The sequence below is a fragment of the Canis lupus genome, chromosome 7, assembly GCF_003254725.2.
Source record: "Canis lupus dingo isolate Sandy chromosome 7, ASM325472v2, whole genome shotgun sequence".
NCBI classification, from domain to species: Eukaryota; Metazoa; Chordata; class Mammalia; order Carnivora; family Canidae; genus Canis; species Canis lupus.
This window is the reverse complement of record NC_064249.1, coordinates 39,243,163-39,267,724: the sequence shown is the minus strand read 5'-3', so window position 1 is coordinate 39,267,724 and position 24,562 is coordinate 39,243,163. Positions and strand designations below refer to the sequence as shown.

Sequence of the window (24,562 nt, the reverse complement as noted above, 5' to 3'; positions counted from 1 at the left end):
ACTGACTGAGCCACCCAGATGCTCCTACATTTTTAAAATGTGTTCAGTTTGGTTTGTTAATCATGTTCTTGCTTCCTTCTCCATGTTCCAGGATTCCCTCTTTTATAGTTTGTTACTTAATTTCTGTATAGAGAACTGTAGCCATTCTTTTAGAGCAGGTCTGATTGCAATAATTCTTTAATTCTCCTTTCTCTGAGCTGTCCTAATCTCTCCTTCACTGAAGAATATTAATTTCCCAATATGGAACTATGCCCTGATAGTTCTTTCCTTTCAGCATTTGAAAAATGGGTGCCGTTGTCTTCTGGCCTCCGTGGTCACTCAGATTGCTTTTCTTCTATAGATGTTTCTTTCGCTGCTTTCAAGATTTTTTCTTTTGCCTTCAATTTTCAGAATTTTGATGCATTTTGGTTGGATTTCTTTGTCTTTATCCTGTTTTAGGTCACCCTGGCTTCTTGAACCTCTGTGTGCATTCTTTGACAAATTTGGTAAATTTTCATCCATATTTCTTCAAGTATTTTTTCAGCCCTGCCCTCTTTCTCCTCTCCCTTGGGACTTCAGACACATGCTAGATCTTTTTTATAGTCCTGCTGGTCCCTGAGGGCCTGGTTATTTTTTTCAGTCTATTTTTTTCTCTGTTTTTCAGATTGAGTAATTTCTATTGTTCTTTCAGTTCACTGATTTGTTTCTCTATCCATTCCATTCTGCTGTTGAGTCAATGTATTGAGTTTTTATTTTAGTCACTATATTTTTCATTTCTAAAATTTCCATTTAGTTCTTTTTTATGTCTTGTTTCTTTGTTTGACTTTCTGTTTCTTTGCTTGCTCCTACCCAGGGAAGATGAAATTCCTGGTTCCCGACTCAGCTTTCCCTGGAAGCCCTCAGAGGAATGCTAGGGAAGCCTTGTTACCCCTTGCTGAGGATGAAACTCCACACTCTTCTCTATGGTATCGCTGAAATAAAATGGTTATTGTTGAAAATTTTCTTGCATTCTTGACTGCCCCTTTCCTGATTCTTCAGCTGGATGGCAGGCTTATTTGTTGGCACCTGTAGGTGTTTCCAGGTTGCTGGTTTCTTCAACTCCAAGCCTGGGATAGAGGAAGCAAAAGAAAACCCAAAGACCTTACCACTATGTCATTCTTGGCCAGTCAGTCTTCTTTGCCTTTCAGTGTCTTATGTCACTTGATTTATGATGTTCACAGTTTTTGGTTGTACTTAGAGGGAATAATAGTGGAAAGTCCATTTATTCCATTTTTCTAGAAGCCAGGATCCTAGTTTTAATAGATTTCTGTGACATATTTTCTGTTACCAAGCAGTTCTAACTTGTGAATTAAGTTTTAGAGAATGAATTTAGTTTTCTGTTATAATGGAATGGAAGTCTGTTGGTGAGTTCCTCATAACACCTATGCTTGAATAGTCATTGTGATGCATTTTTTGTCTTGTCAGATTTCACCATTACAATTCTACATTTTTTTCATGCTTTTCCCACTGTTAATTATTTTTATAATGCACTCTCCATAATTTCTTCATATCTGTGTTAAAACCTGCAAATAAAATCAACTATATTTTTTAAAGGAAAAAAAGAAAGCTTTAAACAATTCTGAGTAATGTGAATCCATTACTATGTGAATTTTGATCACTATTTTGTTAATAAATGTCAAGATTGGGTCTGATATTTGGCATTTCACTTTCTGGAATGTGTGATCTTTTTTTCTCCCTGTGCTAGACACTCAGGCATGTCACGAACCGCTCCACCTCTGTGAGTAGCTTCAGGTGACATGAGGGCTGCGTAGTGTAGGGAGGCCTTCTCTGAGACACAGAGCTCGTGCTTTGCAGGAGGCAGAGAGAATGAAGGGCCCACGGAGCTTCAGCTTCACTGGTCTCATGGTATATAAAACTCTTGCCAGTAAAATGGAAAGACAGCAAAAGGTTTAATATACAATATAAAATATTAATATTAAATGTTAATATATCGATCACAATATTAAATATTAATACATAAAAACCAGCCACTCCACAAGGGATCAGTGAGGGGCAAAAGACCTCCTCTTTTTTATACACTGATGCACAGAAAAGTTTGCATTTCTTGATCCAATTTTTTTGGCACCTTCTCTCTCCCATTCTTCTCTTTTCTCCTTTGACCTGTCTTGTGTTATTGGAAGTGATCTATCTCACCTTTGTGACCATGACCAGACAGTAGAAAGGGGCCTAGGAAAGAGAAGGGCCCATGTTTTCTATTTTAGGACTCAGGTGGTTGGAGAATTTAAGAAACATTCTCCAAATGGTTCCTAATCCAGTTAATTTTTCCCCTATAATTAGGGAAAAATTAAATTTAGATTAATAGGAAAAATGTAACTCCTTTTGGATATCACTGCCTAATATTTCAAGACTATTAGGACTTGGTGACATAAATAAAATTGTAACATCATCACTTCTTCCCCCTCCTGTTTTGTTCTTACTCAACACACCCAGTACCACAGCCTTGCTTTCAACATTGTCAGCCAAATAAACCATGTCATGCTTACTAATGTTTATTAATGTCACTTAAACTGTAGTAGATAGCATACATTTGGATACAAACAAATTATACTACTTACCTCCAAATCGATTTTACTGATTTTGAATGGGAGATAAGTCTGTGGAAATTCTTTAACTTTCAGGTCATTTTTGTACCACCATCTTTTTTGGGCCGATGAGTTATTTCAAGGCTGTTTGCTTTATATAAAGGGACTTTGTGAAGATGCAGTTGATATCAAAAAAGGTTATGAACACGAAGATCATCCATCTGCCATATGCCTCATTAAGGTGGGTAGAAATGCACTACCATATGCTAATGTTTGTATGCGGAAACCAGGAAGAACAAACAGAGTTGAATTGGAGGGTTACATATTGCTAGATCCATTAGTAAACGATCACAATGCATGACTAATGTTCTAAAATATCGCAAAGAACATTATTCCCTCTGATAGCCATTTACAAGAATTTACATTCCTTATGCATAATTTCTTCCCTAACTAAACTCAACCTAAGTCTGTTATGAAGCTCCTTCTTTATTTTCAAAACTCTAAATATACAATATAATTTATAAATAATTATCTCTAGTACATAATTGATGTTACCAGCTATTCTCTCAGTATAACATGTCAAGAAATTATCATAAGTTTCAGCCCAGAGGTTTAGGTTAAGCTTATGAATTCTTCTAGTCTACAATTCTAAGAAAGGGTAACCTTTCTAATGAATGATTTAATTCAGTTTTATATGGAATAGTTCTTTCAAAGAGGTTAAAATACATAGAAGTATATCTTTTAGGTGTTTAATATACAGTTGAACAGGATTCCAGCAACTTTTATTTCATTTACCCACTGAATAAGGTAGAAACTGAGTGAGGAAGAAACTAAAAAGTAAAACTGATAATCACCAGACTTAAAAATAGTACAAGAATTTAGACAAGTTATACATTTGATAATCAACTCAAAAATTGTGTTGACTATACAGTTGTTATAAGGTTAATACTTATAAATCAATAGCTTATTTTAGAATTGATTATATACAGTGGCTGACACATAGTAGGTGCTTAATAGTCTTTGAGTGAATGAATAAATAAAAGAGTTAATGAAGAAAGAGAAGTTAGTCACTACAGCTGAAGTACATTTTTTATAGTTCTATTGAGATGAATGTTTCAAAAGGATTAAATTCAAGTTAAGGAAACATTTCATAGAGGAGTATTTTTTATATGGTTTCATTCTAGAAGGAAATTGGTTGGGCAGCTATATAGGTTGTTTAATGAGTGACTTTATGACAGAATTTATTGGTTCGTGATGGGTGGGAAGGCAGAGGAGACTTTAGATTATCTGTGAATGCTGGTGCCTGGTGGATGGTAATGCTAACAGTGTGACCTTAGACCCTGTCAGCTTCCCCCAGAACATCAAGAGGAAGTGAACAAAACTTTCCAGGTAATTTATAAATATTTGTTAGTTACCTATTATATGCAAAGTAAATGGATACAAACTAAAAATGAAGTATTGCTCTTTTTAATTTGCTTACAGTTTATTGGAAGAGAGAATTCTTTACATATAAAAATGATTGCTAATTCCGGAAGTAGTCACGTGGTTTTGCTAATCATTATAGCTCACCAATTAGCAAAATACAATACAAAGAAAATTTGTAAAATATTCATGCCACAGATACTGAGAGGAAGCAGAGATTAGATTAGCCTTTGTAGTTAAGTCAGGGGGTGTTTCATGAAGGAAGAACACGATGAGCTAGGCCATGCTGGATTTGAATAGCCAGGGAGCAGGGGAGAGTATGAATGTAAGTAAAGCATTCAGTGTATGATTGATGTGAAAGGTCTTAAATGTTGGGCCAAGAATAGTAGAATAAGGGAGAAATAGGAGCCGAACCTGGGCATTAGGGCTGAGAAATTCCTCGTGGGACTTGTGAAGAAAGTCAGCAAGAATAGGACTTTCTGAGACTGAAGAAACCAGGGCCAAAGGGAGGGAGAACAGAGATTGATAGCCAGGAGAACCAAAATATGGGGGTCAGGAATCAGAAGGTGGCCACTTGTGCATTAGGAGTAATGGGGATGCAGGTGCCAATGAGGATTGACAAGGGGGAGGCAGGAAGGATGAGCAAGGTCAGGAATGCAGATGAGGGATTATTCAGAAGTTAGAGTGGAGTGCAGGAGTGTGTGGGTGCTCTCCTGGGATGAAATCACTCTGTGAAGGGGCTAGGGTTTCTAGAAGTGGATGGGATAGGACAGACGTGGATCATTTTATCCAAACGTATCCTTTCAAATGGAAACCTAAGTCCTAGAGAGATAGTGGTCTGTCCAAGGCCACAAAACCCGCCAAAGGGTTGGAGGAGGCAGTACTTTGAGTGCTTAATAAAAATATAAATTTTTGTGTTTCACTTCTTTTGGGGGAGAGTGCAGTGAGTGGCGCTAGTAATCTACACTTTTAGCAAGCCCCTTAGGTGATTTCCTATGCAGAGTAAACTTTGAAAACTATTTCTTCTTTTTTCCATGCTGGGCATGGAGTCTAATGCGGGATTTGAACTCACAGGCCTAAGATCAAGACCTGAACTAAGATCAGGAGTCAGACACTCAACCCACTGAGTTACCCAGGTGCCCTGAAAATTATTTTTAATGAACAGTTGTTGAAAGCTTTTGAACATGTTCTTTTAGGAAAATCAATGTGATGTTGGTTTGTGGGGGGAAAAGGAGATACAGAGTTAAAGAGATCACTAGGAGAGTGGTGGAATCATGCAGGTGTGAGCCGGAATGGCTTCAGGTAGGAGGTTGGCAGTGAGATCAGAAAGGAAAGGAGATTTTGAGACACATGTACTAGAAAAATCAGGATCTCGTAGCCAGATGTGGGACCAGGAGAAGAATACAGAGTTAATCTAGAACAGCACTTTTCAATCTTTTTTTTTTTTTTTTTTGAGGAGAGTGTACATTTTTAAAGTATTTCAATAGAGGGATCCCTGGGTGGCGCAGTGGTTTGGCGCCTGCCTTTGGCCCAGGGCGTGATCCTGGAGACCTGGGATCGAATCCCACGTCGGGCTCCCGGTGCATGGAGCCTGCTTCTCTCTCTGCCTGTGTCTCTGCCTCTCTCTCTCTCTGTGTGACTATCATAAATAAATAAAGAAAAAAACATTAAAAAAAAAAGTATTTCAATAGAGCTGGGGTCAAAGGTGTTAGCTATTTATTGATGAAAATGCATTTTGGCAAGAGAATTAATAGAATATGGGAAAATAAGAAAATTCTGGAGGGAGGAAGGATGCCGTGATCTATGTTGTTTGTCTATGACAGGGCTTGGTAGCATAGTGATGGAAATTTCTCCAGGCTACATTTTGAATGAGCTCAGAAGAATGTGCACATTACTTGAACTATGTAATTTTAGCCTCTTTATCCCACATTAGTGCTCACGTTTTTAAGTCTTACACATAATTGGGACTTCAAAGGTAAAAGCAACTCCTGGGTTGGATGGTTACCCTGGGTTCATAGATATTTCAAAAATACATCAACTCTTGAATTTTTCTACTGAGGCTTAATCTTAGTTACGATTAAAATAATATTTTTTTCCTGTCTTTTATTGAGATTTAGCTTGTTTTAGCTACTGGTGTTTGGATTTGAAGAACATAAAAAGCATTTGGTATATAAAGAATGATGTATACAAAAGGAAGTGTAAAATACGTTCTTTGTGACATGAAAGGATGGCCAAATTATACGTTTTCTTTTTGGTGATGAATTTTGACTTTTCAGCACTCAACATTTACTGTCATTTAATTAGCTGAACAGGTCTCGAACATATTCTCTAGATGAATTTTATAAAGAACAGTTACAGCAAGCTACCCAGGCACAGAAGCAACTTGAGGATATCAGAGATAAAGCTATTTCTGAAATCAAAAGTACAATTTTAAAGGTAATTCTTTAATTACATCCTCTCTCTTTATCAATTTTGAATACTAACTAAAGCAGTTGCTCCAAATTACATCCCTGGACAAAGTGTTGGAAACTGGCAGGTAGATTCATTAGCCAATGAGCTAATGCTGCATATTTAGTGGGTGCAGGAAATTTTCCAGGTGCTGCGTAGAATGCAAGTATTTATGTGTACAGGTATATTCCCTGCTTTTTGAAAGTTCATGTTAACACCATTTTGCTTTTACGAAAGATCTGTATTCGTACCTCTTTTTGCTAGCTAACTGAAAGAAATCCAAAGAGAATTTTTGCCTTTATAAAAAGCCAGAAGCAAAAATAGCCTTCAGTATCTGTTTTGCAGTATCCTTTTTGTTACAGGGGCAGCACCCAGAGCCATGAGAGGGGCCCCCTGGGTCCTTCCCCAGGACCCACAGTTGGTAGGTATCTCAGCATGGGGCTGACAGAGCCTTGAACTGTGTCTGTGATCTAATGTGCTTTTTCTTGACTTGGTTTGTGCATCCATTAGCAAGATGTGTCCTTACGGTATCGGAAAAGCCTAATAGAGGTGACTTTTATAGTTTGGGAGTGCTAAAAAATTCTTCCATATAAACTCATGGTAATTGCCTCTGCTTTATGCTATTTTGGATTATGGAAGGTTTCATAGTGACTCTACTTTTGGATAGTGGGAAAAATCTTGTATAAGTGTGTGTATGTAAATGTATTTGTCTCTTTACATACATCCCTTCAAGATACCTAAAATCTAACCTGAGCTGACATATATAGGGAAATACAATTTGTTATAAACTTCGGTTTCATAAGATGAAAACTCATTGCTCAAGAGAAACATACCTAGATAAGACAAAACTCTCCTAAGGATTCTATAAAAAGGACTCAGTAATACAATGAATAGTGTCCTCTGAACATTCTTACCTGAGATGCTATGACTCATTTCACAGGATTATTCCTTACGTAGGGATTTACAACGCATGGAAGCATAGTTTACAAGTGCAGTTTGGTAAGGAACTGATGCAGTGTGTCTGGTTACAGGCTTGCTGCCTCTCTTTGCTAGTTTGGCAGAATCCAGGTGGATATTTGAGGCTCTCTGGAGGAATAAGTGGACTGGGTCTCCCTCAAGCCATTTTCAGATGTTATTTCTTGAATTAAACTTTGATAGATACTAGGAAGTGGCGACTTCAGGACTTTGCTTCTTGACAAGGAGATAAAATGCAGCTGTTTCAAACCAATGAAAGAAGAACTCTCTTTCCTCATTGTATTCCGCAGTCACCCTAACCTCCCTAAGCCTTGTCATATGGACAGACTCTGGGACAGTTTGGCCAAGAATCATATAAATCAAACAGGGATGAACAGCACATATCTTAGACCCTGAGATAGTAGTTACATATTCCTATAGTCATTCTGGTCTCTCCCATTCAGTATCACCAGGATCTGGTCATAAATATTTGTTAACTTCAGATAAGAACCCATTAGACCCACTGCCAACCAACCACCAAATTGTTGAAATTTACCCAAGTTATTCACTCCATGGAAGTATACAGATTTAATAAAAAAGATCATAAAACTCAGAATGTGTACAAACCAAAAAAAAAAAAAAAGTATGGGGAATGGAAGTATAAATTAGGCATTGCATTAATTTTTCCTTCTTTGGTGTTATCTCTCCACAGAGGCTCATGTTTGACATGGCTCTTTAGCCAATACATGGCTGAGTTGCTGGGTCCCATCCCATGCAGCTACCTAAGTCAGGCAATATTCCCCCTTTCCCCATTTCCAGGCTGAGTGTAATTAGAAAGCACTGACATTATGTCTACTATTTTGTTAAGGCATTTCATATTTAAATGCTAAGGACCATGATTATCCAGCTTTTGTGGGCAAGAGAATCACCTAGGAAGCTTGGTATAACAAGGGGTTTCAGTTTCAGCAGGTGTGGTCAGGGAATTTATTTCTAACAAGTTCCTAGGTGAAACTTGATGCTGCTGGTCCTGGAATCACTACTCTAGAATTCCTCAGGAGAATATCAACAGTTTATTGATGTGTTCAGACTAAACTTGATATGTGAATTGAACATACTATAAAACTATTTATTTCTCACTGTGAGTTTCCCTGATCTCGGTAGAAACATCTGATTCAGAGAACTTCAGAGATATCTGTTAGAAATAAAGTCATAACTTCAGATGCAGATTTTAACAAATAATGAATCATGCATTAAGTTTCAGTGGCTGCACCCTTTAGGAAGAATTTGAATTATTAAGCATTTGTCCTATCAATTTGACTTGCCAGGAAGTTTCACCATGCATAGAATTTTGGAAGTGATGGATATTTTCATCACATCACATAATTACTACTATTTTCTTGCGGTGAGAAAGGAAAGGAAAAGCAAAGGAAACCATCAACAAAATAAAAAGGCAACCTATTGAGTGGCTAAACATATTTGCAAATGATGTATCTGAAAAGGGTTTAATATCCAAAATACATAAAGAACTTCTATGACTCAACACCAAAAAACCTAAATAATCCAATTTAAAAATGGGCAGAGGACCTGAACATTTTTCAAAGAAGACATAGAGATAGCCAAGAGACATATGAATGCTCAGATCACTAGTCATCAGGGAAGTACAAAACAAAGCCACGATGAGATATCACCTTACCACCTGTCAGAATGGCAATACAAGAAAGACAAGAAGTACGGTGTCAGCAAGAAAGTGGAGAAACAGGGAATCCTTTTGCACTGTTGAGGTAATGTAAATTGTGGTGTAAAACAGTATGGGAAACAGTAGGAATTAAAAACAAAAATACCAGATGATTCAGTAATTCCACTGCTGGATTATTTACCCAAAGAAAATAAAAACACGAATTCAGAAAGATATATGCACACCTATGTTTACTGCAGCTTTATTTACAGTAGTGAAGATATGGAAGCAATCTAAATGTCTATTGATAGATGAATGAATAAAGGTGTGGTACATATACACAATGAAATATTACTCAGCCATCGAAAAGGATGGCATCTTCCCACTTGCAACAACATGGATTAGATCCAGAGGGTGTTATGCTAAGTGAAATAAGTCAGAAAAGACAAATACTATATGGTTTCATTTATATGTGCAGCTGAAAAAATGAACAAAAGCATTCATAAATACAGAGAACAAACTAGTGGTTGCCAGAGGGAAGGGGCTTTGGAGATGGGCAAAATAGGTGAGGGGATTAACAGGTAAAAACTTCCAGCTATAAATAAATCATGGAGATGAAAAGTATAGCATAGGGAATATATGTTGTAATAATATTGTGTGGTGACAGATGGTAACTACATTTATTTATTGTGTTGAGCATAGTATATTGTATATAGAATGCAATATATTCTATAGAATTGTGAAATTTCTACATCATATACTGGAGACTAATTAGAACATTGTCAGCTATACTTCAGTTTTTTTAAATTGCAGTTTTCAGTATGTGGATCTTTTACCTTCTTGGTTACCTATATTCCTAAGTATTTTATTGTTTTGAGGCTATTATGAATGGGATTATTCATTTTTCAGATATTTTGTTGTTTCAGAAATGCAACTGATTTCTATATCTTGATTATTAGTTTTAGTGTATTTTTGATGAATTCTTTAGGATTTTCTGTAAATAAGATTATATTATTTGAAAACAAAGATAATTTTACTTCTTTTCTTCTGATACAGATGCCTTTTGTTTCTTTTTCTTGCCTGATTACTCTTGCTGGACTGCCAGTACTATATTTAATAGGAGTGAAGAGAATGGGCACCCTTGTCTTGTTTCCAATCTTAGAGGAAAAGCTTCCAGCCTTTCACCATTGAATATGATGGTGTTAGCTGTGAACTTGTCATATATTGCCCTTATTATGTTGAGTTATGTTCCTTCTCTACCCAGTTGTTGAGCATTTTTATCATCAGAGAAGGTTGTATTTTATCATATGCTTTTTCTGCATCTATTGAGGTGATCACATTTTTATCCTTCAGTTAACGGAATGTATCTTACTTACTGATTTGTGTATATTGAACCATCCTTGCATCCCAGAGCTATATCTTGCCTGATCGTGGTGTATAATCCTTTTAATATGTTGTTGAATTTGGTTTGCTAGTGTTCTTGTGGAGAATTTTTGCATCTGCTTTCATCAGGGATATTGGTCTGTAGTTTTCCTGCAGTGTTGTTATCTAGCTTTGTATCAGACTAATGCTGTAAAATGAGTTTGAGGATTGTGCCTTCTTCAAGTTTTTGGAAGAGTTTAAATGATACTGGCGTTAATTTTTCATTAAATGTTTAGTAGAATTCACCAAGGAAACCAAATAGTCTTGGGTTCTTTGTTGGGAAGTTTTTGATGGCTGACTTGTCCTTAATTGTTACTTGTGCTTCTAGTTTCAGACTTGGTTGGTCCTATGCTTCTAGTAGTTTATCTGTTTCTTCTAGTTTAACCAATTTGTTGGTGTATAACTGTTTATAGCTGTCTTTTTTGATTGGCTAATTCAGCTCATTTTTATTTAGAATAATTATTGATAGGTAATGACTTACTAATACTCTCCTATTATTTCCTGGCTGTTTTGTAGTTTCCTGTTCCTTTCTTCTTTTAATGCCTTCTGTGGTGAATTGATGATTTTCCATAGTGCTGTGCTCTGATTTTCTTTACATTTTGTGAACCTCCTATATCTCTTTGCTTTGTAGTTACTATGAGGCTTATGTAAAACATCTAGATAGCACAGACTATTTTACACTGATAATTTTGATCACAACAAAAATACTACCATTTTATTCTCCCCCTTTTATGTTTTTGATGGCATTATCTACCTCTCTCTATATTGTATCTCCATTAACAGTAATGTTAGTGGAACTAGTTCTTTTTAATATTCTTGTCCTTTAATCTTTACATAAACTTCAGTGGTTAACAGCCCACCATATTACATTTTTAGAGTATTACAAGCCTGACTATGCCTTTTCTTTTATCACTGTGTTGTGTATTTTCATGTTTTATATTACTAGCTAGCACCTTTTCATTTCAGCCTGAACAACACTTTCTATCATTTCTCTTAGGGCAAGTCTAGTGGTGAGGAATTCCTTCAGCTTTTGTCTGGGAAAGTCTTATTGCCACCTCATTTCTAAAGGACAGTTTTACCACATAAGGTATTCTTCATTGGCAGTTCTGCTAGCTCTTTGAGTGTGGCCATAAAGTTTTTACTTAGAAATCTGCTGATGGCCTTATGGGAATTCCCTTGTAAGTTACAAGCTTTTTTTTTTTTTTTTTTTTTTTTCCTCTCTTACTGCTAAGATTCTGTCCTTGTCTTTGATTTTTGAGAGTTTTATTATGTGTCCTGGAGAGGATCTCTTTGATTTTGTTTAGTGACTTGTGAGTTTCATGAACTTGCATGTAGACATCTCTCCCCAGATTTGGAATGGTCTTAGTCATTTTCTTTTTTTTTTTTTTTTTTTTTAAATTTTTATTTATTTATGATAGTCACACATACACAGAGAGAGAGAGAGAGAGAGAGAGAGAGGCAGAGACACAGGCAGGAGAAGCAGGCTCCATGTACCGGGAGCCCGATGTGGGATTTGATCCCGGGTCTCCAGGATCGTGCCCTGGGCCAAAGACAGGCGCTAAACCGCTGCGCCACCCAGGGATCCCTAGTCATTTTCTTTAAATAAACTTTCTGACCTTTTTCCCTCTCTTTTCCTTCTTGGACCTTCAATAATTTGAAAATTGGTTCTTTCCTTGGTATTCTCTAGATTATGTAAGTTTTCTTCACTCTTTTTTCACTCTTTTTTCTCTGATTGTGTAATATCAGTTGATCCGTTTTGCAGTTTACTTTTTTCTTATGTGTTTTGTGAAGTCTGTTGTTGAAGCTCTCTGTTGAATTCCTCATTCAGTTATTATATTTTTAAAACTTGTTTCTTTTTTACATTTTCTGTCTCTTTTTGAGCATCTCATTTTGCTTGTATTGTTTTCCTGGTATCATTAAATTGTATATCTGTGTTCTCTTCTTATAGATCTCTGAGCATCCTTTTTTAAAGTTTTTGTTTAAATTCTGTTTTTTGTTTAAATTCATACAGTGTAATATTGGTTTCAGGAGTAGAATTTTATGATTCATCACTTATATACAACAGCCAGTGCTCATCATAACAAGTGCCCTCCTTAACACCTATCACCTGTTTAGCCCATCCCCCCTACCTATTTTCCTCCATCAACCCTCAGTTTGTTCTCTGTAGTTTATGACTTGCCTCCTTCTCTTTTTTCTCCTTCTCCAATGTTCTTCTGTTATTTCTCAAATTCCACATATGAGTGAAATCACGGTATTTGTCTTTCTCTGACTGACTTTGCTTAGTATAATACACTATAGCTCCATCCATGTTGTTGCAAATGGCAAGATTTCATTCTTTTTGATGGCTAATATTCCATTGCGTATATATACCCATCTTCTTTATCCAGTCATCATTTGGTGGATATTTGGGCTTTTTCCATAATTTGGCTATTGTTGATAAAGCTGCGCTAAACATTGGGGTGCATGTGCTCCTTTGAATCAGTGTTTTTGTATCCTTTGCTGGGTCACAGGGTGGCTTTATTTTAAGGAACCTCTATACTATTTTCCACAGTGGCTGCATCATTTTGCATTGCCATCAGCAGTGTAAGAGGGTTCCCCTTTCTCCTTTTGCCAATATCTATTGTATCCTCAGTTGTTAATTTTAGCTATTCTGATGGGTATGAAGTGGTATCTCATTGTGGTTTTGATTTGTATTTTCCTAATGACAAATGATGTTGAGCATCTTTTTGTGTGTCTGTTGGCCATCTGTATATCTTCTTTGGAGAAATGTCTGTTTATGTCTTCTGACCATTTCTTAACTGGATTTTTTGTTTTTTGGGTGTTGAGCTAATAAGTTCTTTATAGATCTTGGATACTAACCCTTTATCAGATATGTAATTTGCAAAGATCTTCTCCCATTCCATAGGTTGCCTTTTGGTTTTGTTGATTGTTTCCTTTGCTGTACAGAACCTTTTAACTTGATGAAGTCCCACTAGTTCATTTTTGCTTTTGTTTCCCTTGCCTCTGGAAATGTATGTATCTCCACAACATTGCTGTCACAGAGGTCAGTGAGGTTGCTGCCTATGTTCTCCTCTAGGATTTTGATGGATTCCTGTCTCATATTTAGGTCTTTTGTCCATTTTAATCTATTTTTGTATGTGGTATAAGAAAGTGGTCCAGTTTCATTCTTCTGCATGTTGCTATCCTGTTTTCCCAACACCATTTGTTGAAGAGACTGTCTTTTTCCCATTGAATATTCTTTCCTCCTTCATTGAACATTAATTGAACATATAATTGGGTTTATTTCTGGGCCCTCTATTCTGTTCCATTGATCTTCATGTCTGTTTTTGTTTCTGAGCATCTTTAGAACAATTAATTTGAATTCTTTGTTGGGAATTACTGGGTATCCATTTCTTTGGGGTCATTGACAGAGTTTTACTTTGGTGGTCATGTTTTCCTCGTTTTCATGATTCCTGTAGCCTTGCAAAGATGTCTGAGCATTTGAAGGAGGAATTACCTCTTCTGGACACTATGAACTGACTTTGATAAGGGAAATATTTCATCTGCATGTGGGTCATGCTGGAGCATCTTGTGATCTTGGGGTAGTGGTGCAAGGTGTCGTGATGTCTCTTTGCTCAGGCCTCTGAGGACCACAGCATTGACAGCTTTGTGGTCCTTGGCAAATACGATGGAGGCCCCCAGTGGCTATAAGGATTTTCAGTAGTGGCTCCAGGTCCTATGGCGAGGGACCAAGGCAGGAACTACTTGCATGTACATAGTTGGCTGTTGGGGTCATCTGTTTCTGTATAGTGGCAGGGGCTGGTTGAAGACACACTGTGGGTGCACTGGTAACTGATGGCACCTGACTGTCAGCATGTATTAGTGTGGCTGTTGGATCACACCATGAGTGCATGGTATTCAGGGGTCCGTAACAGGTATCAGGCCAACAGCTTGCAAATGCACATCTGGAGAAATAGCCCTGAGCACGTACATGGTGGGGGTCAGCGTTGGGGGTTTAGGCTGGTGTCTTGTGCTCATGTACCCACAGAAACCTGGGCTGGCTGACAATGTGTTTCCCAGGCGTGGCAGGAGCCAGAGAGGGGCATGGCTGGAGAGGGACTTAGGAAGCTGGCATCAGTGAATACAAATACCTATGTGCCAAAAGCTGATGAAATCTGCTGGAGGTCTGTGGCAGCTATGTTGGCTCCTGATTCCTTCTTCAGGGGCAAAAGCTACTGTGTTTGTGGGTTGAGCTGGTCACTCTGAATGGGGATCATTCCTACTGCATGGCTGCTATTGGCAGTCCATGTTTTCTTCCTTGTTCTAGCCATCTCTGTCCATCCCAGCTTTGCTGGCATGGGCAGGGTGAAACCAAAGTGGGACCTTTGTTCAGTGCCCCAAAGTTTGGGGAAGCCAGTGGTTATTCTGCTCTTCCTTTCCCAGCGAGGGGAACTTTATCTAGCTAGAAAGTTTCCTCTTGGCACTGAGCAGTGCCAGCTCGGGCTGGGATGATGTGGGCAAATTGAAGCTGTCTTCCTTTTCGTTTTGTGTGGTTATTCTCAGGTTTTTGGTTTCACTGTGTTGCTGAAGTTTCTTAAGTGGACTCCAGAGCTCTCCCAGAGCTGTTTTTGGTCATGGATACCTGTCTTACTTGCTGATCTTTCTTGGGAGCAAAGGCTGGGGTTTCCTACACCACCATTTGGGTGAATTTTTAAAACTGAAATGTGTGACTACTCAGTAGCCAAACTCTAAACTAGTGGTTCTCAAATAGGCTGCAGACTAGAATCATCTGGTGTGTGTGTATGTGGGGGGGGGGGGGCACTCAAATATTGATATTTATCAATATCAATATTGATAAATTGGGACCACCGTAGGCCAATTAAATCAGAATTCCTGATGATAGAGCCTCAGGCAGCAGTAGAAAATCTCCTTAAGTGAATCTAAAGTACAGCTAGGTTGAAAAGCATTCTGCGTAATTTTGGGGACTGCTCAGCTCCGCAGAAATACAGCATGGGCATAGAACTGAGGAAATGGAAACCAGGAGCCACTATCAGTGAGTGATATGCACCTAGAGTCAGACTTGACTCAAAATATAGTCTGTGATGGTAATAGAGTATCCACCTATCTGCCTATTGGTGTCAGAATATCCATTAGCCTCAGAATATTCAATAAAAAGGCCAGTATTACCAGGCTTACTACTACTGTATACTTTTATATTAATACAGTTATTAAGCTATTTAAAACTCTTTTAGTACCAATGCTAAAAATCTTTATTTTGAATATTTAATAGACTGTGCCTCACCATTTTACCGATTAAAATGCATTTTGCATATAAAACTTCAAATCATGTGGCCATTCCTGGAAAAATATTTATTTTTTTCAATAAAAACATAACCTATTAATAAAGTCAGCATTTCCTCTGTTAGGCCCATGTAGCTATGCCCATAACTGGTATAGAAATTATCTTGTCTTTCTTTAGTCCAATTTCTACAAGCATTTGTTGTAATAGTAAAGAACTGCATCACGGTGGTAAACCATTCCTCCGGAGAGTCAACCAGTGCTGGAAGAAACATGCCAAATTGATAATCAACTGACCTAATTAATTTAAAAAAGAAAGAAAATACAAACGAAAAAGAAAAATAAAGAGAGGCAGCATAAATGAATGCAATTATTAGAATATAGTTTGGAAAGAATTTAAGTATCAATGAGGAAAAAATAAAAAGAATGAACAACCAATAGGTGAACAAATATTGGAAATATTTTTAGAATTTTAAAGGCCCATCACTAATAAAAAAAAAAGTATTATGTGTCAAAAGGAACCATTTTGACCAACTTTGGGATTATTTTGGAGAGCTCAATTTGGAAATTTGGGTGGTACTAGTACTACTGATGCCACCCTACATTTTTTATCAAAACATGCCATTCCCTCAGCAACGTACTAAGTCATTTATCTTAAGAGATACATTGTTTAAAGGATAAAATTCTAATATTGGATTTGATGAACTTAAATTTTTTCTTAATTCTGTGTTATGTACCATATATGTGTTAAAAACACAAAAGGCGTCTAATTGCTGTAGCCTAGCATAAGGGAGGCAGTATTAGACTGAATTTTAGGAAATCTTTTATTTCCATTTGACTCTTCCCCCCAGTGGTGGGTGTACTTGAGGAGGGTCCCTCTATGTAGGAACGCTTAGATAATCATTAGTATGTACTTTCTATTTGAGTCCCATAAACTCATCTCCTTATAATTGAAACCCCAAACTTCATAGGCTTTTTATTTTGTCTGCCGTTTAGATACAGCACAAGCATAAAGTTTTAATGAAAATGATCATCATAATGTTTAGTTGCAGTGTTATTCAGACTAATGAAAATGCTATACATTAGAAGTCATGCTATATTATATCAACATAGGAAATTATCACTGGTTTTTCAATTGTTCATTGAATTGTAGGTGGCAGAAAAGAAAGAAATTAAAGAATATTTTGAGTCAAACTTCTCTGAAGATGACACAACACATTTCAAGCTGCCTAAATATCGACGTTTATTAGAAACAATTTTGAAGTTTCTGATGTTGATTGACTACATATTTCAAGAACTCATCCGTCAACTAATGAACACTGCAATCACACTACTTTTTGAATTATTTAATAATTCTGCTAGAATGCCATTTTCAATGGAAAAAAGGAATGAAGATCTCATTAAGTAAATCCCACCTTTTTGACTTTTATAAAAGGGATATTATTATCATAATGAAATATATTTCCTCTTATAGAGGAAATAGCCAATAACTTAAACTAGAATTTGTAGCACATTATATGTACTCAGCTTTTGCAATTACCTGAACTTCTTATCTGGTAATACTTTCCTTCATACTGTGCATAAAATTTAAGAAAATGTCCTCCCCCTGCCCCCCCAAAATTCTACCTAGGTTAGGTTGCTATGTGAAGTACATAACACATGTACTTGAAGTGAAATTTGAAATTCAGATAATAATATCTTAGTGTAAGTATGTCCCAAATATTGCCTATACTAAAAATTATCATCTTGGAATTCAAATTTAATTTGATGTTCTGTACTAATTTGCTAAATCTGGCAATTGTATACATAGGTATGCTGTATCTTCAAAGTTCAGAACTAGTTCCTAAAAAGTCATTTGTGAGAATGATTCTGAAAGTAGCCACAAAGTTCAGTTGGAACTTGAGTCAATTCCAACTACTTATTGAAAACAAAATATTTTTACCTATTTAAATACTATTGTTAAAACCTTTTTATTATTTTCCACAACTGGATCTATCACTGTAATTTGTGAACCATGGAATATGAATTGACACTTGTAAAATATGTTCAAACTCAGAATTTAGCAATATCATTTTAAGTCAAACCAGAGTTTTAATATCAAAACTAGAGAACAAAAAATATATCAATTCATAACATTTTGAAGAATCTTAAAGATAATATATTATTTCTCTAATTTGTTATTGAATCCAACAGAGCTTAAATCACTTTTCTAAGGCCTCATAAGCGATTTGGTTTTTTTTTTTTTTTATAAATATTTGTTATTATTTGTAAACTATTTTATTTATTCATTAGACACACACACACACACACACACACACACACACAGAGAGAGAGGCAGAGACACAGGCAGAGGGAGAAGCAGGCTCCATGCAGGGAGCCCAATGTGGGACTCGATCCCGTGTCTCCAGGAGAAGGACCTGGGCAGATGCTAATCTACTGAGCCACCCAGGGATCCCCCTCATAAGCGATTTGAATCAGTGCCAGGACTTTAACCTGTATAAGAGCACAACTGTTTAGTAATAGCACAATATAATTTTATTTTTCCTAAAACTACAGGAGTGTGTATATGTGTATGTTTGTGTGTTTAAGAGAACTTCTAAATTTTGAACAAAATTTCTTAAATGATTTTTATTATTAGTTAATTCATCATGTAATAGAAAATTTGAAAAAAAAAGAAAATTTGGAAAACAGAAATTACCCTCATTCAATAACTTAAATTCAATGTCTTATTATTTTTGATATTTCTCGTAGACTTTTCTTATGTAATTTTGTTGTAATCCTAGTGTGCTATTTTGTAGTTTATTTTAAAAATACAACATGTCTTATATATATGTTTTTTAATGTTATAGGAGGAATACTTGTTCAAGTACATGTGTTTTTGGAGTTTTGGAGTCATACCACCTGGGTTTTAATCTCTGTTTCATCTCTGAAAAGCTGTGTGACTTTGGTTAGCTAGTATGCTAACAGACATTAGGAAATGCTTTAGACCTGTTTCCTATCTATAGACTGGAGATACCAGTAATACCTATATCACAGTGTTGTTTGAGAATAAACACAAAGTAAATGTCTGCCAAGTAGGAGCTACCATTATTGAATCTGTTTCTATCGACCTTCTTAACAGTATTGGTTTGTATTTCCATAATAACTAATGATATGGTGTATCCTTTCATATGATTAGTGGCTACTTGTATATCTTCTCTGAAGAAACGTTTTTTCAAGTCCTTTGTCCATTTTTAAGTTGTGTTGTCTTTTTATTATGTTATAAAGAGTCTTTTTTTTTTTTTTTTTTTTTTATTTATGATAGTCACAAAGAGAGAGAGAGAGAGAGGCAGAGACACAGGCAGAGGGAGAAGCAGGCTCCATGCACTGGGAGCCTGATGTGGGATTCGATCCCGGGTCTCCAGGATCGCGCCCTGGGCCAAAGGCAGGCGCCAAACTGCTGCGCCACCCAGGGATCCCAAGAGTCTTTAAAATATATTTTGGGTACAAGGCCCTTATTAATTCCAAATAATAGATAATTTGCAAAAGTTTTCTCTCATTCTGTGGGTCATCTTTTCACTTTCTTGATAGTAACCTTTGGAGAATGAAAGTATTTAATTTTGAAAAAGGCCAATTTCGGGGGCACCTGGGTGGCTCAGTAGTTGAGGTCTGCCTTCAGCTCAGGGAGTAATCCTGGGGTCCTGGCATGGAGTCCTGCATCAGGCTCCCTGCAGGGAGCCTGCTTCTCCTTCTGCCTATGTCTCTGCCTCTCTGTGTCTCTCATAAATAAATAAAAGATAAAATCTTTTTTTGAAGAAAGCCAGTTCTTCTTCAATTGTATTTTAAGTGTCATATCTAAGAAATCCCTGCCCATTGCAAGGTCATGAAGGTTCTATTTTTTCTTGTAAGATTTTCAGTTTTAGCTTCTGCATTTAGATCTTTGATCTACTTCCATTAAGGGTATTTTGTTTGTATACAGTGTGAGATAAAGGTCTAAGTTCATTCTTTCCCACATGGGTGTCCACTTCTCCCAGCACTACTTGTTGAAAAGACTGTTCTTTCTGCATTAACTTGTCTCGGAACTCTTGTTGACAGTGAGTTGACCATAGGTGTATGCGTTTATGTCTGGACTCTAAATTTCATTAGTTGATCTATATGTCTGTCCTCCTGCCAGAACCATACTGTCTTTATTACTGCAGCTTTGTAGTAAGCTTTGAAATTGGGAAGTGTGAATCTTCCAGCATTGTTCCTTTTCAACATGGTTTGGGCACTTTTGGCTCTCTTTCATTTACATATGAATTGTAGAATAAGTTTCCCAATTTATGCAGGAAAAAACAGCTGGAATTTATATAGGGATTGCATTGAATCTGTGGATAAATATGGAAACTTTCATTTTAATAGTATAAAGTTTTCCAATCCCTGAACATGGGTTTATCTTCCATTTATACAGTCTATTTTTTCAGTGGTCTTTTGTTTTTCAGTGTATGTGTCATGCTTCCTTTATTTATTCTGAAGTATTTTATTCTATTTGATACTACTGTAAATTGAATTATTTTTTTAAATTTTATTTTGGATTATTAATTGCTTGTGTATTGAAATAGGGCTGAATTTTATATATTGATCTTGTATCCAGCATCTTTGCTCAATTTATTTATTAGTTCTATGTTTGTTGATTTGTTATTCCTCCTTAGGATTTTCTTTTTTTTTAAATAAATTTATTTTTTATTGGTGTTCAATTTACCAACATACAGAATAACACCCAGTGCTCATCCCGTCAAGTGCCCCCCTCAGTGCCCATCACCCATTCACCCCCACCCCCCGTCCTCCTCCCCTTCCACCACCCCTAGTTCATTTCCCAGAGTTAGGAGTCTTTATGTTCTGTCTCCCTTTTTGATATTTCACACACATTTCTTCTCCCTTCCCTTATATTCCCTTTCACTATTATTTATATTCCCCCAAATGAATGAGAACATATAATGTTTGTCCTTCTCCGATTGACTTACTTCACTCAGCATAATACCCTCCAGTTCCATCCACGTTGAAGCAAATGGTGGGTATTTGTCGTTTCTAATGGCTGAGTAATATTCCATTGTATACATAAACCACATCTTCTTTATCCATTCATCTTTCGATGGACACCAAGGCTCCTTCCATAGTTTGGCTATTGTGGACGTTGCTGCTATAAACATCGGGGTGCAGGTGTCCCTGCGTTTCATTGCATTTGTATCTTTGGGGTAAATCCCCAACAGTGCAATTGCTGGGTCGTAGAGCAGGTTAACTCTTTGAGGAACCTCCACACAGTTTTCCAAAGTGGCTGCACCAGTTCACATTCCCACCAACAGTGTAAGAGGGTTCCCTTTTCTCCACATCCTCTCCAACATTTGTGGTTTCCTGCCTTGTTAATTTGCCCCATTCTCACTGGTGTGAGGTGGTATCTCATTGTGGTTTTGATTTGTATTTCCCTGATGGCAAGTGATGCAGAGCATTTTCTCATGTACGTGTTGGCCATGTCTATATCTTCCTCTGTGAGATTTCTCTTCATGTCTTTTGCCCATTTCATGATTGGATTGTTTCTTTGGTGTTGAGTTTAATAAGTTCTTTATAGATCTTGGAAACTAGCCCTTTATCTGATACGTCATTTGCAAATATCTCCTCCCATTCTGTAGGTTGTCTTTTAGTTTTGTTGACTGTATCCTTTGCTGTGCAAAAGCTTCTTATCTTGATGAAGTCCCAATAGTTCATTTTTGCTTTAGTTTCTTTTGCCTTCGTGGATGTATCTTGCAAGAAGTTACTGTGGCCGAGTTCAAAAAGGGTGTTGCCTGTGTTCTTCTCTAGGATTTTGATGGAATCTTGTCTCACATTTAGATCTTTCATCCATTTTGAGTTTATCTTTGTGTATGGTGCAAGAGAGTGGTCTAGTTTCATTCTTCTGCATGTGGATGTCCAATTTCCCCAGCAACATTTATTGAAGAGACTGTCTTTCTTCCAATGGATAGTCTTTCCTCCTTTATTGAATATTAGTTGACCATAAAGTTCAGGGTCCACTTCTGGGTTCTCTATTCTGTTCCATTAATCTATGTGTCTGTTTTTTGTTTTGTTTTGTTTTTTATGTGTCTGTTTTTGTGCCAGTACCACACTGTCTTGATGATCACAGCTTTGTAGTACAACCTGAAATCTGGCATTGTGATGCCCCCAGATATGGTTTTCTTTTTTAAAATTCCCCTGGCTATTCGGGGTCCTCTCTGATTCCACACAAATCTTAAAATAATTTGTTCTAGCTCTCTGAAGAAAGTCCATGGTATTTTGATAGGGATTGCATTAAACGTGTAAATTGCCCTGGGTAACATTGACATTTTCACAATATTAATTCTGCCAATCCATGAGCATGGAATATTTTTCCATCTCTTTGTGTCTTCCTCAATTTCTTTCAGAAGTGTTCTATAGTTTTTAGGGTATAGATCCTTTACCTCTTTGGTTAGGTTTATTCCTAGGTATCTTATGCTTTTGGGTGCAATTGTAAATGGGATTGACTCCTTAATTTCTCTTTCTTCAGTCTCATTGTTAGTGTATAGAAATGCCACTGATTTCTGGGCATTGATTTTGTATCCTGCCACGCTACCAAATTGCTGTATGAGTTCTAGCAATCTTGGGGTGGAGGCTTTTGGGTTTTCTATGTAGAGTATCATGTCATCGGCGAAGAAGGAGAGTTGACTTCTTCTTTGCCAATTTAATGCCTTTAATGTCTTTTTGTTGTCTGATTGCTGAGGCTAGGACTTCCAGTACTATGTTGAATAGCAGTGGTGAGAGTGGACATCCCTGTCTTGTTCCTGATCTTAGGGGAAAGGCTCCCAGTGCTTCCCCATTGAGAATGATATTTGCTGTGGGCTTTTCGTAGATGGCTTTTAAGATGTCGAGGAATGTTCCCTCTATCCCTACACTCTGAAGAGTTTTGATCAGGAATGGATGCTGTATTTTGTCTAATGCTTTCTCTGCATCTAATGAGAAGATCATATGGTTCTTGGTTTTTCTCTTGCTGATATGATGAATCACATTGATTGTTTTACGAGTGTTGAACCAGCCTTGTGTCCCGGGGATAAATCCTACTTGGTCATGGTGAATAATTTTCTTGATGTACTGTTGGATCCTATTGGCTAGTATCTTGTTGAGAATTTTTGCATCCATGTTCATCAGGGATATTGGTCTGTAATTCTCCTTTTTGGTGGGGTCTTTGTCTGGTTTTGGAATTAAGGTGATGCTGGCCTCATAGAACGAATTTGGAAGTACTCCATCTCTTTCTGTCTTTCCAAACAGCTTTAGTAGAATAGGTATGGTTTCTTCTTTAAACGTTTGATAGAATTCCCCTAGGAAGCCATCTGGCCCTGGACTTTTGTGTCTTGGGAGGTTTTTGATGACTGCTTCAATTTCCTCCCTGGTTATTGGCCTGTTAAGGTTTTCTATTTCTTCCTGTTCCAGTTTTGGTAGTTTGTGGCTTTCCAGGAATGCATCCATTTCTTCTAGATTGCCTAATTTATTGGCGTATACCTGTTCATAATATGTTTTTAAAATCGTTTGTATTTCCTTGGTGTTGGTAGTGATCTCTCCTTTCTCATTCATGGTTTTATTAATTTGAGTCTTCTCTCTCTTCTTTTTAATAAGGCTGGCTAATGGTTTATCTATCTTATTAATTCTTTCAAAAAACCAACTCCTGGTTCTGTTGATCTGTTCCACAGTTCTTCTGGTCTCGATTTTGTTGAGTTCTGCTCAAATCTTTATTAACTCTCTTCTTCTGCTGGGTATAGGATCTATCTGCTGTTTTTTCTCTAGCTCCTTTATGTGTAAGGTTAGCTTTTATATTTGAGTTCTTTCCAGTTTTTGAATGGATGCTTGTATTGCGATGTATTTCCCCCTCAGGACTGCTTTTGCTGCATCCCAAAGATTTTGAACGGTTGTATCTTCATTCTCATTAGTTTCCATGAATCTTTTTAATTCTTCCTTAATTTCCTGGTTGAGCCTTTCATCTTTTAGCAGGATGGTCCTTAACCTCCACGTGTTTGAGGTCCTTCCAAACTTCTTGTTGTGATTTAGTTCTAATTTCAAGGCATTATGGTCTGAGAATATGCAGGGGACGATCCCAATCTTTTGGTATCGGTTCAGACCCGATTTGTGACCCAGTATGTGGTCTATTCTGGAGAAAGTTCCATGTGCACTTGAGAAGAATCTGTATTCAGTTGATTTTGGATATAAAGTTCTGTAGATATCTGTGAAATCCATCTGGTCCAGTGTATCATTTAAAGCTCTCGTTTCTTTGGAGATGTTGTGTTTAGAAGACCTATCGAGTATAGAAAGAGCTAGATTGAAGTCACCAAGTATAAGTGTATTATTATCTAAGTATTTCTTCTACTTTGGTTATTAATTGATTTAAATATTTGGCAGCTCCCACATTCGGGGCATATATATTGAGGATTGTTAAGTCCTCTTGTTGGATAGATCCTTTAAGTATGATATAGTGTCCCTCTTCATCTCTCACTATAGTCTTCGGGGTAAATTTTAGTTTATCTGATATAAGGATGGCTACCCCTGCTTTCTTTTGAGGACCATTTGAATGGTAAATGGTTCTCCAACCTTTTATTTTCAGGCTGTAGGTGTCCTTCTGTCTAAAATGAGTCTCTTGTAGACAGCAAATAGATGGGTCCTGCTTTTTTATCCAGTCTGAAACCCTGCGCCTTTTGATGGGGTCATTAAGCCCGTTCACATTCAGAGTTAGTATTGAAAGGTATGAGTTTAGTGTCATCATGATATCTATTCAGTCCTTGTTTTTGTGGAT

The 24,562-nt window shown here is 36.9% G+C and overlaps 1 protein-coding gene across 15 annotated transcripts in view; it reads left to right on the top strand.

The window, feature by feature from the left end:
• The window catches only part of DNAH14 (dynein axonemal heavy chain 14), a 475,011-nt gene that overhangs the window by 198,036 nt on the left and 252,413 nt on the right, over positions 1–24,562 (top strand). For all 15 annotated transcript variants that reach the window (XR_007411998.1, XM_049112476.1, XM_049112477.1 and 12 more), the window contains exons 9-11: positions 2,658–2,802; positions 6,288–6,419; positions 16,913–17,163. Coding sequence is in view for 14 of the 15 variants with exons in the window: in XM_049112476.1 (XP_048968433.1) it covers positions 2,658–2,802; positions 6,288–6,419; positions 16,913–17,163 (528 nt within the window). In the remaining variant the exon portion in view is untranslated. The remainder of the gene's footprint in view (positions 1–2,657; positions 2,803–6,287; positions 6,420–16,912; positions 17,164–24,562) is intronic.